The 15,336-nt window shown below is 35.9% G+C and overlaps 1 protein-coding gene across 1 annotated transcript in view; it reads right to left on the minus strand.

Moving 5' to 3' along the window:
* The window catches only part of PKHD1L1 (PKHD1 like 1), a 134,044-nt gene that overhangs the window by 81,486 nt on the left and 37,222 nt on the right, over positions 1 to 15,336 (minus strand). Inside the window, exons 19-25 of the mRNA XM_010985141.3 lie at positions 14,765 to 14,878; positions 13,085 to 13,234; positions 11,968 to 12,092; positions 7,160 to 7,323; positions 5,780 to 5,952; positions 1,495 to 1,642; positions 876 to 1,030 (exon numbers count right to left, since the gene is read on the minus strand). Coding sequence (XP_010983443.3) covers positions 876 to 1,030; positions 1,495 to 1,642; positions 5,780 to 5,952; positions 7,160 to 7,323; positions 11,968 to 12,092; positions 13,085 to 13,234; positions 14,765 to 14,878 — 1,029 coding nt within the window. The remainder of the gene's footprint in view (positions 1 to 875; positions 1,031 to 1,494; positions 1,643 to 5,779; positions 5,953 to 7,159; positions 7,324 to 11,967; positions 12,093 to 13,084; positions 13,235 to 14,764; positions 14,879 to 15,336) is intronic.

The following is a 15,336-nucleotide window of genomic DNA, read 5'->3' on the forward strand; positions in this document are numbered from 1 at the left end:
GTATATTTTCTGTTATTTTTTTCCACCTTATGTCAGGGACATCTTTCTAGGAGAATATATGTAGGAATATATATGGTTCTGCACAGTATTCATGCTAAGTTTGTGTCATTTTAACAACCGTTTTTCTAGGATTCTAGGATTTTTACTATTACAAATAATGCTGCAGTGACTAACTCTGCACCTATCTCATTTCATCTTTGTATTATTATTTCAGTGGAACATAGGTATAGAGCTGAAGCTGCTGAATCATAAGGTTTCCATATTCAGATATGACTAAATTATCCTAACTTGCTTTCTCGCCAACAGTGCGTGAGGAGGAGATTGCATCTCACACCCTCATCCTCACGAGAAAGCATCTTTTTTGATGTTTAACATCGGAGGCTCTGGTCTCTTCCAGACCCTTCTCCTTCACATATTCTGAGCCCTATTTCCTTCCCTTGACCCTGTTCACAGGCTAAGCAAAAGCAATTAGATGAGAGCTCAAGGTCTCCAAGGCCCCAGAATACAGCTCTAGCATATGGTGGCAGAATTGCAGACAGTGAGGCTGATTATGCCTGCCCCCTCCCACCTCTTAAGGAATACCCAGACTTAGTTCTGAGACTGTCCCTTTCAAGGGTCTTCTAACCCACGTATTCCTCGACTTTGTCCACAGGAAATCAGGAATAAAGCACCAACAGCAATTCTCCATGGAAGCAAATGCCTGGTCAACTTCATTTAGAACAATCTTCTCCTCCTCAATTCCCTTTTATTACTGTTTAGTCAATAGTCTGCATTTTGTAAATGCACACAGCCTCCAGTTATTTTTGGAATGAGGCAGGGTGCAAATAAGCAAGGAACACACAGCAAAACACAGAAACCAGGTGAAACGAGGGAACCTGCAAGAGATTCTGCTTCCCACACACGCTTCTCCACTCGACGGTCCATGAGTATCCAGCACAAGTTCCTTCTCGTGTAACTGAGACTTGTCCCACTTCTTCCAGACTCTGGAGAGCAAACTGCAAATCTGCAGCTGACACAGCAGCCGGGAGACCTGCACTCACACAGGGACGGCAAAGAGCAGGAGTCAAAACTTAAAGTACACGAAATGTCTTTTACCACCTGTAAACCAGCTGTCCTCCTCCACTTATGCAAAAAGTTTATATATTTCTTAGAAACCAAAAATTACATGAGTAATGTACCTCAGACATTGAGCCGTGGCTCAAATACTCTCTTTTTTTTTACAGTATCAATTAACTTTACAGATAATCCATAAGCCATGGATGTAAAAGAAAGCAAACGTTTGGGGTCTGGTATATCTGGTGAGGTGGTGAAGAAAACATGAAAATGTCGTTTGTTCTAAATCATTTAGCTTTACATTACTGACATAACCTCAACTCTATAAATTACGTAGGGAAATAATACTGAAAAGAAATATACCAGAATGTTTATTACAGTAGTCTAGATCAATACAGTCCAACTAAACATATACCAAAGTTATGGACTTTGTTCATCTACCTTTGAGAATATGTCCGTAAGCTTGGATGTCAAAGCTGCCACTGAGAGGCGGAGATGCTGCTTGAATTCTTTGAATACGAATCTTTGATTCCCCCGGCCAATTATTTCCTCTGTAAACAGACTCATTCTCTGTCTCATTTGTGATTATCTAGTTTCCAAAGTAAATATTGATAAAATGAATAAACATAACAATGGCTAACATGATTTCTATTTCACCAGGGTACAATCCTGTGACATGACATAAATGAGCCTCAGGTATTCAGGACTCCGCAGAACATCAAGGAGAGTCACATAAATCAACACAGTCCATACCCATACAGCTGCGATAATGAGCCCAAGTCAACTCAGTCATCTGCGCAGCCATCAGCTGGAACCACAGTAATACCTCATTAATTCAGAGTGTGTCCTCCATTACCATCACCCAAGGAACAAATATTTATTGAGCAGCCATTTTATTCAAGGCACAGTGCTAATCACAGCGGGGAGGCAAAGAAACCTGAGACGTGGTCTTGCCTATCAAAAAATGAAAAACCTTCTTGGAGAAGTAACATATGGAGGCTTGAAAACTTAACTAACAGTATAAGGAAGTATACGATCAATGCAGGGACTGATCCAGACTCAGGAAATCCCTGCCTAACGTCGAGTGCCAATCAAGAGACAGAAGCAACACGTGCACTAAAAATCCATGGATTGCAACTCGAATAGGGTCAGTGATATTCTCCTGCTTCTGACCCCTGTTAATCTTGTGGAATTTAAGATCATAAACCCTATCTCCCACTTAAATGAGTAAGTCTAAGTGCCGAGAGGCATATGCAAGAATGTTCAGTGGAGCTTTATTTATAACAACCCCAAACTGGAAATAGTGCAAAAGCCCATCAATAGGATGGATAAATTGTTGTGTATTAATACCACAGAATACCATACATCAATAAAAAAGAACAAACTAAAGCTATATGCAACAACACGAATCTCACAATATCGAATGAAAGAGGCTAGATGCAAAAGAATACATACCGTATTATTCACTGGTATGAACGATTAAAAACAAGCAAAACTAATTAATGGTGGTAGAAGTCAAAATAGTGGTTATCTAGGAGTGTGGGGTGAGTGATCTAATGATGAGGAAAATGCTGAAGAAGAGTTTTTGGGGTCTAGTGATTTTCTTTATATTGATCTAAGTAGTGATTGCATGAGAGTATTTACTTTGTAAAAATTCATGGAGTTCAGCAAGGTTGATCAACATAAAAAAACCAATCACATTTTTATACACAAATAAGATGCATGTAGAAACTGAAATTAACACCAGACCCATTACAATGGCTTCAAAAAATATGAAATACTTACATATAAATCATCTAACAAAACATGTACTGAATTTGCCCTGAAATTGCAAAATGCTGGTAAATGTAATCAAAGAAGACCTAAATATGTTGGGAAAAAGAAAAAAGCAAAGAAGATCTAAATAAATGGAGAGACATATTGTGTTCATAGATTGGAAGACTCAACATGATAAATATATCAATTCTCTCCAAAACAATCTATAAATTTAATGTAATTCTTGTCAAAATACCAGCAAGACTTCTGTAGAAACAAGCTTATTTCAAATTTTATATGGAAATACACAGGACCTAGAAGAGCAAAAACAATTTTTCACAAGAAGAGTAAAGTGAGAGGAATCACTCGCCCCAATCTTAAGACTTACTACATAGTTATAGTCATCAAGAGAGTGTGGTATTGGTGGAAGGACAGACACATAGAGCAGTGGGACAGAACAGAGAATCCAGAAGTATATTCACACAAATATGCCCAACTGATTTTGCAAAAGTCAGTCAATGGGGGAAGGATAGCCTTTTCAATAAATGGTGCTGGCACCACTGGAGCCGCAGGCAAAAACATGAAACTGGACCTAAAACTTTGCATCTTATACAAAAGTTAACTCAGAATGGATCATGGCCTTAAATGTAAAATGTACAGCTATAAAACTTCTAGGAAAAAATAGAAAAATATTCAGGACTTAGGGCTAAGAGCAGTTCTTAGACCTGAAACCAAAAGTACCATTCACAAAAGGAAAGACTTGATCCATCGATCTCACCAAATTAAGATTGTTGCTCTGTGAAAGATCTCATGAAGATGATGAAAAGGCACGGTACAGACTGGGAGACAAAGGACTTATATCCAGGATATATAAAGAGTTTTAAAAAGTCAACAATAGGGAAGGGAAGGGATAAATTTGGGTGTTTGAGATTTGCAAATGTTAACCACTATATCTAAACATAGAATGAAAAAAACAAATCTCTTCTGTATACCACAGGAAACTTTATTCAATATCTTGTAATCACTTTTAATGAAAAAAAAATGAAGATGAATATATGTATGTATATGCATGACTGGGACATTGTGCTGTACACCAGAAACTGACACATTACAACTGACTATACTTCAATTAAAAAAAAAGTCAACAATAGGAAAATAATCCAGTAAGAACATGAACAGATATCACAGAAGAGAGTACATGGGTGTTCAACACTATTAGCCATTAGGGAATGCAAATTAACACCAAAATGAGCTAACAGTACATATCCTATTAGAATGGCTAGAATAAAAAATAGTGCTAATGCCAAATGCTGCCAAGTTTGAGCACACACTGGATTGATCACGCATATGTTGCTGGTGGGAATGTAAAATGGTGCAGGCACTTTGGAAAAGAGTGTGCTAGTTTCTTACAAAACTATACATGTGCTTGCCATTTGACCCCGTAATTACACTGTTGGAGAATAACCCAGAAAATGAAAACTAATGTCACATGAAAACCTAAAGATGAATGTTCACAGCAGCTTTATTCATAATAGCCAAAAACTGGAAACAACTCAAATGTCCTTTAAGGGGTAACTGGTTAAACAGACTATGGTGCATTAAATGTTACTCAGTAATCAAAATGAACAAACCACTGATACACACAGCTGGGAGGGATATCAAGGGAATTATGCTCAGTGAAAAAGGTGAATCTCAGAAGACTAAATACTAGCGCAATTATATAAAATCGAATTCCATTTATATAGTATTGTTACATGACAAAATTATAGAGACAGTGGTTGTCAGATATAAGACTGCATGAGGGAGGGAGGTTGCTGTGCCTGTAAAAGGGTAACGTGAGGGATCCTTGTGATGGAACTGTTTTGCGGTGGTCAGATGAATCTACACATGTGATAAAACTTGTATAGAACTACACAAACACACGTACACACAAATGAAAGCATGTAGAACTTTTAACATCTGAATAAGGTTGGTAAATTCTATCAATGTCAATTTCCTGATTGTGCTATTATGTTATAGTTATAGAAGGTGTCACCACTGGGCAAAAATGGGTGAAGAGTATAGGATTATTTCTCACAACTGCATGTGAATCCATGATTATCTCAAAGTTATAGTTTTTTTTAAAAAATTCATTGATCTGGACATTTAATACATGTTCATGTGCTACTACATTTTGTTACAGAGCTAAAAATTGAAAAGCACTTGTGAGACATTTATTGTAAGATACTAAGACTAAAACATTGGGTCTGGGTGGGTAAAAGCAATTTTCATGGGACACTTAACAGTTCTTCAGTCTTTTAACCATAAAACCATTAATACAAAGTTCTCGGTGAGACCCAAATTATCATATTTAATTATTATTTAAACTTTAATCTTGAACTTATCTTTGGTTTTGGTTTGTTGTAGGAAATTATTTTTGCACCCAATTAAATGTAAAAATACTCAGCATAATTGTAACATTGAATACAGATCTTATACTCAAGCAGTACAAAATATTGTTCAGATCCTTCTGGAATTATGGCAAACCACCTCTTTCCTCTTGTATCAATTCTGATACAAGTAAAAATAAACAGCATTTATAACAGAAACAATTTATAACCATAATGCAGAATCTCAAATTTTCATTCCAATAATCTCTGTTCAAAGATCTTTATTGGAAGAGCCCGTAACTTTTCCTTTTACACCAACAGAGAAAACTCTACTTAAATCTGACTGTTTCTTAAAGCTATTTCCTCCTGCTTTTCTCCCTACTGACATATTTCTTTAAAAACATTTTAATATGTAAAGTGAATTTTCATGCTCAAGTTCAACAAGCCTCTCTAAATCTTCATTTTATCCTTAGAATAACTGTTTTGTCCTACTAAAAGATATCCAATCTGTACGTCAGTCATTTGTTAAAAAAATATATTTACTAGGTCAAAGCTAATGTTCCATTAAGTTGAAAGAGTTACTTGTAAATTTCTAGGCTTACCTGCCCAAAGCTCACAGCCATCATGGGTATGTTATAACTGCAATTATACGAAGTCATGGTGACAACATATTGGTTGGTCATATTTGGTCCACTAATTTTGGTCTGATTCACTTGAAAGTGCTTTAAAAATATTCCTTTATTTGCTAATGCTGGAAGTCTTCTCTTTGGCATTTCTAAAGAATGTAAATAAACAAAGTAGATTGGAGGTAAAATTGCATAGCTTCTGCTGCTAAAGAGAAAAGCATCAAATCATATCCATATGTCATAGAATAAGCTAAAATCAAATTTTAGAAAGAAGACCCTAAGGTAAGTAGCTTGTGAAGCTTGGTAGGTGTTCACTTCTAGAATACAATGCTTTAAAGTCTTTTGATATATGAGCCTTGCTGGATAAAACAATATACTGAGAAGCCACCAAGTCCTGGGTTCCATGCGGCCTTCTGTGGGCCAGTTAATTTTGCTCTGTTCTAGGTTCCCGAATGTGGTGCTTACTGGGATGTGTGTCCTGTGAGGACAGGACCAGGGTTGTCTGATTCTCAGTTCTTTCTTTGGTCCTGACACAGTGCCTGTTGCATGGTAGATGCTAAATGAATGTTGCTTAAGGAACTACAACCTTTATCACAGCACAAATCAGTTGTCCTATACATGTGCTCCACCAATCACAATGTAGGTCTGGTGACAGTGGAATCAAAAGGGGTGATTCTAAAGTAATGGTAACATTTAGTTTTTTTAATCAATTGTATCATGACCTTGCATGTGAAAACAGTTCCAAAGGAATGGATTCCAAAACTCCTCTGAAATATGGTTAACAGTCACTTACTAAGATGACAGGAGTTAGGCTGATTTTTTAAAAGACTTCAATTTAAGTTTTATAATTTTATTATTACATCTCACATGTATGAGTCTATTAACATGACTAGAAAAACAATACTAAAACTATTAGAAATAAAGTTTTCATTTACAGCATTACTAATTATCACAATAAAGTCTCTGGAAAGTTTCAGCTAATTCTTACTAGACAGATGTCAATGTCAACAGTTGCCTTTCTATCTTGATAGCTAAATTCTCAAAAATTAAACAAGGCAAAATTAGAATTTTGCCACAGTTTATTTATATTTAAACAGAATCCAGGACTATAAAGCTAATTCCTGCTATAATGACAAAGTTTACATTAAGGATGCATTTATCTTTAAAATAATCACCTAGCCCTATTCATTTAAAAACTATGATTTAAGTCATAATATTATTAAGATGAAAGAATGACTCATTAATACTTAGAGATTAACGTTTCTGAATACAGAATATAAATAATGTCCAAGGTAAGATTTTAGTATAAAATAGGTTTGGAAGGTTTAAGTTTTAATATGAAATGATACAACATACCATGCAACGTTGCAATTGTAGATGTCTGTCCAATGTATACGATGTCCACATAGAAAGACTGTGATTCTGATGCTTTCTGCAAACTAATCCTCTGAAGAGAAAAATTGGTCCCTGCATATTTGGTTTGTATGAGGTCCAGAAGGTCTATACAAGTGTAGGTCCAGCTGAAAGATCGTGGTTTAATTAGGGGTACAAATCAGTTATGAGATGTAATGTAAACAAATGTACTATAAAAGGCATTAAAATTTTCAAGAGTAAAAGGTTTTTTTTGCCCCACGGGAAGACCATAAGCATACTTTATTAGCTCAGAAAAGCAGCCACAACAAGGGACAGCAGCCAGAAACTTACATTGGCAGTGAAAGATTTAACACCGCAAACAAAGACAGACTTTCTTTTATTTGTAACATGAGCAGTAGCCATAGGAATGTAAAATAACATTCTGTAGTGACAGGTAAGTAAACTAAGGAGCATGCACCTTGGTGAAGGGCATATAAAAACAAGACACAAGAATGAAGCAAACCATTCTAGTTAAAAAAAAATGTCAAGAATAAAACAGCAAATTCAGTCCAATACTAAGAAGCAAAATTGGAACTTGACAATGCGTCCAAAAAAGCTCAGAGGTGCTGCACTGTCCACTGTAACTAAGTGACAAAACGTGCTAAAGTTACTTATAGATACAAATGGTTGTACATTACCTTCTAAATGTATAATTTAGAGTCAGAGTTTCCATTAAATATTAACCACATTGGAATCTCATAAACTATATTAAGCAATTCAATTACAGGTGTCTGCAATACAGAGATAAATACTCCCATTCAAATAATTAAATACAGCTTAAAAATAATCTTTGTATCAGCTACCACTGTATTTATTAACTGACTAGTTTTGGGCACTTTCTATTTTCATTTTGAAATTTCATGGTTTGCAAACTCATCATGGGATCCACCTCTAGTGCATCAAAGCTTAGACTGACATCATTTTAGAAAATTATATGTCCCAAGTCCAGAACTACATTAAGTTAAAGTGCTCTTTAAATTAAAAAAACCAGGACTTTGGTCCTCTAAATAGAATCCAACTACTAATTACATGATCCTGAAGTTTTAAAAACTACTTAGAAAAAATGGTACACTGAATAGGATCCTTTATAAGAGAAATGGAGACTACGAAAGATGTTAACACTTAAGTAAACACTACACTGTGCTTTTGTGGCTAGATATTTCCACTTTCTAAAGGAAAACCAAATTTTACTTTTTGGATTTTGAAGCTTGATTTACAACTATAAACAGCACTGTTTGGGGATGGTGATAGAATAATTATTGAGGGAAAAAAAGGCACTTTTGACACTAACAATGTAATGAAAATAAACGAATCCTAACACACCTAATTGATCTAGGTGGACGGCCTAACCTACATAAAAGCAGGTCTAGAAATACCAGCTAGGAGCTGGAGAGTTTGCTTTGCCTTGATTGGCAATAGTTTTTAACCAGAGAAGCATCCTCTTCTAAAAGTCGTAATACTCTTGTTGAAAAGTCTTAGAGCGTTTAGGGTAAAGGAGGCTCATCAGTTCCATCAAAAGCACTGCATCTTCAAAATGACTGCGCAGCAGATAAACTGCAGGCTAGAGGAAGGACCTAGTTAGTGATACGATAATGGTTTGACTAACACAGAAGATCTGGGATCTGTAAAATATTCCAAAATCCTGTTGCAGTGGAAGAGTGAAATGCACACAGGTGGTGGAGATCAAAGTTAAAACTGCAATTGCATGGTACACTTTGAGCACAGAGGGAATGTTTATAGCAAATGTTTACGTCACTTTGAGAAGGACTTCTGCTTCACAATGATCCATCATAGGATTACCCCTGATCTGAATCAAACAGGGCAGGGGGCAGTGGTCTATGTTCATTCTGTGCAAAGACTTTCCAGGCTCCTTGCTCATTAAAACAGAGAGTGCTGTCTTGACCCCTGGCATTGCTTCCTCCTGTGTGACTGCCAACAGAGTGTTGCTGCCTCTTCTGAGTTAACAATTACCCTAGGGAATTTCTGAATTGTCCCCACTCATTGCATTCATTCCAGGAGTTAACTTTGGCCCTATTTTATATATTGGGTTAAACTGTGCAATAGCCTCAAAGGTATATTTGTGCTGTGGAGGGGGAATCAACACCTTTAATACCCCTCTGTCTCCTGTCTCTATCTCTCCTTCTGCCTATGTTCTTTCTTCCTCTTCTGTGGAAAACAAAGATGGATCAAATGTATAAAACATGCCCAAAGTGCAAACACTGGAGTCACATGCTGTTTAATCAAATGCCATTGGAGGATCAAATATGAACTGTCAGGAAAAGGACATTTCTCAAGCACTAGCTCAGAAAGATGTACTTTTCTTTTGTTGGGGGAAAATCAATTTTGATTCCTCTGTTTTAAGTTTTCATTAGAAAACAAGACCCACGAGTGTCCTGCAGCTTTCTCAGAGAGCAACTTCCTATAGTCCTGTACAATCCACATCACATACAGAGCACATGCGATCTCTGTCCTTGGATGTCCACTTCAGGTTTACCAAACTTCAGTATCTGATGAACTTTCTGTCTTTGTGTATCAAAAACGTTTCTTTTTTAACATCTATGGAAGCATGTCTAGATCTTACTCCTGGGACAAAACACAAATAATTATCTTTTAATGCTTATTCCAATGATCTAAAGACTGTTCCATGGAAAAATTTTCATGTATCCTAAAGAATTCTTTGAAAGGCTTAATGTACTTCTTAAATATTTTCCCGTTGACAGACATCTTTTGGGTATCCACATTTTAACTAAGGCTTCCTAGATTCTGACACCTACATTTACAATTGGTTCACAGTTGCCCCCACTTTATCCACTGATCAGAAGATCTGAAGGGTGTCTGGGCCACATGCTCAGGATATGATGCCAGAGCGGTATGAATCAAATGTAGTATTTTATTTTGAAAACTGAAGATTGTAACTTCCCTTCTTTCCTTAACAAAAGGTCATTCCACTTCTGCAGGGAGAAAGCTATCAGCATGGGCAAAATATCTTTAAAAGCTTCAAGTTAAAAAGCTGGGTCGGCCCACAAGAGTGAGGGTGTATCTAAGGCTACCTGCGTCCAGGTCTCACAGTTCCGACGGGCTCTGACATACTCCCACCCAGCTGCCTGGTCCCATGGCCTGTCACGCCTTGTTTTCTCCGGACAGAAATCAGGGACTTAAGCTCCACAGGAGCACCTACAGGCCCCGACTCTGGTTGTCTCCGCCCCACCGCTCCCCAATCCATACAGGATCCATTTAAAAAGTTTTTTTTAACATTTAACAAATAGTATTCTCTATATTTCTATGAATTTTGTAGTATACATATTTCTAAAGGTATGGAATGGAAGCTGGTCCCTGCATTTTGAACATCACGTTAGGATAATCAAGGAAGCAGGAAACTTGAGACTGCCATGCTGGGAAACAGCTTCTTTATCCAGAAACTAATTCCTTCATCAAGACCGTCCTTTTTTCCACCTTGTTGTTCTGATTTCCTTTATCACTGTATCTGTTTTTATTTCTTGTCTTTTTTGTTTTGTTTATGGTTATTACTTGGTTCTATTTCTAACTTTGGATCATTCGCTCTCCTCTTCTGTCTGAATAGTTGAGAGAAGGCACTGACTCTGCGTCACACTTGCTCCATAACACGGGAGCTCTGAGTTTCTGCTGGTCCCACTCCTACGATGAGAACAGACTAGTGCTGTCTATACAGTACAGAATGACGACAACTTAAATGATACGTATTAAAGGACAATGCAAACTGTATAGATCGATACAAGATAGAGAAGATTTTTATATAGCTATGACAAGAAAAAAAACCCACAAAAGAAACATATTAGAAATCTTTTGAAGACATGGAAATCACACTGTGGGTATTTTACGACATAAACTGTACATGAGAAAAACCTAAAATTGTGGAGAGGAGGTGTTCCATATCTTTATGGCGGTAATGATTTTATAACTGCATTCATTTGTCAAGTCACTGAACCATGCACTTAAAAAGAGTAAACTATGAAGTTATGTAAATTATACTTCAATAAGCATGACTTTAAATGTATGAGGGATACTTTTTAAAACAGAAAACTTGTGTGTGTATTTGTCTTCATTGTTACTTCTATTATAACTAAAACTTTAGTATATCTTCTATATGAAAACGCAAAGTCAAGACTGACAAGTTTCAGAAGATATAATAACTAATAAAAACTAAAACAAAATTATGCAGAACTAAATTGTGCTTGAGGGTATGACAATTATGGTCATTAAACAGCTTTCTCTAGGCTCATTTAGTTTCTCCCCTTACACTTCTCTATTTGCATTTTTATGTGTTTAACTTTTGAAAAACCAAGTATTTGGTTTTCTCCCTTAATTTTGATATATTCATCAAAATGTTTTATTTTCTCCACTCATATATAGCAAGCACTTTTTTTTTTTGCAGTGGTCCAAGTCTAATGACAATATTGTGATAAGACAGTCTCTTTCTACCTTCCTTACTAGATTTAGTAATTTAAAATTTAAATCTCAAAGTTTACCACTGTTTCGTCTTTTAAATGGTCACGGGTGATAGTGACACCAGATCAAAATTTATTTTCATAATCTATAGATTTATTTTTGGCACAACTATTTCTGTTAGGAAGCTTATGTAGAAACAGAAAAACTGCATTTAGATACATAGTGCGCAGGATTTCTCAAAAACAAACAACCAAGAAATGAGTTTATCTTCACAGTTTACATACTATAGCATAATTTAAAGTTTTCAAATTCATAATGTAACTTACTTGTTTCCATATGCAAAGTTATATGTAAATTGTGTATCCGTGCTTCTAGTAATCTTTCTTGTGTCTTGGTACTGAAATTTTAGACCAATATAATTTGCCAGGAATCCTTTGTATGCTAAACATAACTGCATAGAAAATATTTCAAAAGTCAGTAACAATATCTTACCATTGCGTTGTTTTGTAGCAATTCAAATGAATTCAATCCAGTCCAATAAACGTCTATTGAGCATTTTCCATACAAAATGTATCAGAACACAGAGGAAGGAATGATTAGTTTCAGACAATTAGGTGCAGAAAAAGTGAGGGAGATTTTATAGAAGAGGAAGTTGAGTTGATGTGACCTTACAATTAATGATGAATTATTTTATTGTTTTCTTAGATGTGATTTCCTTAGAAAATGGAAATAATCCACTCCCTCTAGTCATGGAGTTATGTAAGGATCAGGGCCAGCTCTAACTGACTCCTCAGTGAATTTGAAAGTCCATCACACAGAGAGAGAAGATAGAGATATTCAGGTAGATTAACTAGGATGTGAATGCAGCTGAGCATTTAGAGATGTCATCATACAACAGTCATTAAATACCAAATTTAATGGTCCACAACTCCCTAAGAACACCAGATACATTTAGAACTTAGAACCTTAAAACATGTGTTACAATTGGAGAATTTTACAACAATAGAAAGAGTAAGTCTCTGATTGCTGACCTATCCTAAAGCTGCCATCTCCTCTGCTCGCGATTCTCCTTCACTTTCCCTGACCGGAAACCCAGGATCACTCTACGATGGCTCTCTGTTTCTGTTTCTTCTTAATTAATGAAGGAATATTGAGGAGATTATATATTTTTAATTGTTTGAGTATTTACATTAGTGAGCAAATAATTTATTTCTGAAATCAGGAGATGAAGCAGAATTCATGTGCATGGTACTATGTGTTTTTTAATTTCTTTTTCTGAGACTCGAGAAGAGGAAATCTCAAGCACCCAGAATGAACCACGGTGCCTGTCCAACGTGATGTGATTTCACATGACAAGCACTTCTCCTTGTCTTAAAATTTCCTGAAATTTTATTACCAAGGTATTTTACAAATTTAATTAGCATATCATTTTGTTGAGCTTACCTGATTATAAGGAAATAATAAAATGTCTCCATATGGTAGTCTGTTTGGTTTAACATCTGCTGAGTCAAAAAGAACAGCTGGGTTTTTCAGGGAATACCGGCCACAGTAAGCATCAGTTTCAGCTGTCTTCTGGCCTCTATTAATATGTTCCTAGAGAAACAATAATATTTCAGATGAAAACATGATTTATTGCCCTGCTTTATTCCCCAACCTCTTCGCCTAAGTCATTCAAATTCCATCTCAGATCCCATTGCTTCCCAAACTACTTTACCTTGAAATGTTTTCTCTCTTCTTTGAAATTCTAAGGTTCTCATCCTACATCACTCATTTAGATCCACAGTCATATAATTCTTTGTGCCTGTATTTGACTATTCCCCAAGTCTTAACTTTCTTCTTATATTATGAACTCCTTAAGGACATTTATTCATTCTTTCCACAAATGCTTAGTGTTCACTGTATGCCAGGTTTTTTTGCTTGTTTGTTCATTTGCTTGATTTTCGCTTAATCTTCAGGGTTCAAGTAGTGAAGAATCCTATCTCTAAACACAGGAGTTGACCAGTTTGGGACAAAGGAACCAAGGATTATAAAACCAGGGCTGAAGGGAGGCACCTAACTCACATAAAAGCATCAAAAACAATGACTCAGGGGAAGTGACAAATGAGTTGTCTTTAGACAGACAGGTCAGTTTATTCTTTAGACAAGAATAAACAGGAGTTATTTAAAAGGAAGAGGGAGCCAAGGGGTATCAGAGAGAGGGTAAAATATATGCAACAAGCAGGGATGTGAGTGTTGCTGGGAAATGCAAATAGCCTAGGTAAGGTGGAGTCTTGACTTGTGCGTGTCGTTTTGATGATGGGAGATGAAGCAGGAAAGGAGTATAGTGTAAATCACTCATTCAGTTCCCTCTGCTGCAAGTACTACCTTCAGGATAGGAGATCCCAAACACACGTGCATTTATTAAATCAAGTTGAAAATGTAGCCCATTAAATGCGAAGATTTTCCCTCTTCTTCACTAGTAAATCTGTACTCATTAAGTATGACATGATACATATTCTAAGGACTCATTTATTTCTGGGGTATTGTTCAAATTGAATAACTAGCCCATATATTTCTCATTCCTATGGCACTCATTTGGAAATGGTGAATATCTGGCTTCCTCCAGTCTTCAAAATAAGGATTAGGAAGGTAAGTGTATTTTAAATTTTCTTTACTGTACATCAAAGAAAAATCTTTGTATATCACCAAGAAATAATGACTTGGCATTCTACTCACTGACCAGAGGGTGATCTCGAGAAGCCAAGGAAGCAATTATATAATGCTCTACTACAAATTGTATTCTCTGAAGCCAATGAGGAAAAAGAATATATTCTTCATCCAAGTGAAGAAAACAAACAAAAAACCTTCTAGGTCTCATATTTACCCGTCTTTTTGCCCACCTTGCCTACTTTCTATCAATGAAGAGAATTCATGTGTGATGGAAATACTGCTTCTCAAATGAACCATTTTATAATGCTGGAAGATGCTAGAACAGACCTTACCAATAAATGTAGAACAAAATTATACTTGCAGTTTGATTTTAAATGATAAAGGAATTCATGCCAATTCAAAAAATGACAAAATTCCAAACATTTACATGAATGCTCATCTGGTCAGTTTCATAGTTCATTAAACACTCCATACCAAGTTAAAGTCAGTTTCGTAATCTCTGAAGTATTTCACAAGAAATCCTTCTTCAAAATTTGCAATTTGTGGTGGACACTTGGCGCTAACCATTTCTTCCACTGCTGCCTGAAACTTAATTAACAACATGAGCTTTAGTAACTTCTTTTTCATGAAGTTAGAACATCAGTAATTTTACTACTAATTCTACTAATTAGTTTTAAAAGAACATTTTCATAAGCTAATCCTGATGTCAGCCATAGCTATGAGGTCATTTTCTAAACAATTTTAAATTAATATGTGATCATTTCAGTGCTGAATGACTTTTTCAAGAGTTTTATTTTGGAATGACAACTGTTACATCCAACTGGGTAATCTTAGCTTACTTAGTGATTACATAAGGCAGACATATTTGTTCAGCAGTCTTCTTAAAGACAGCAATGAGGCAAACCTAAATGAATTAGTTCTTAGATTCCAAATGAATAGTTTCCCAATTAATTCAAAAGTTACTCCAAAAAACTATACACTCCATGCATTCTGCTTTTTAGAAGAAGAGATACAGATACTATAAGCCTGTATTTATGACTATTTTA

Source organism: Camelus dromedarius, chromosome 20, assembly GCF_036321535.1.
Source record: "Camelus dromedarius isolate mCamDro1 chromosome 20, mCamDro1.pat, whole genome shotgun sequence".
Lineage (NCBI taxonomy): Eukaryota > Metazoa > Chordata > Mammalia > Artiodactyla > Camelidae > Camelus > Camelus dromedarius.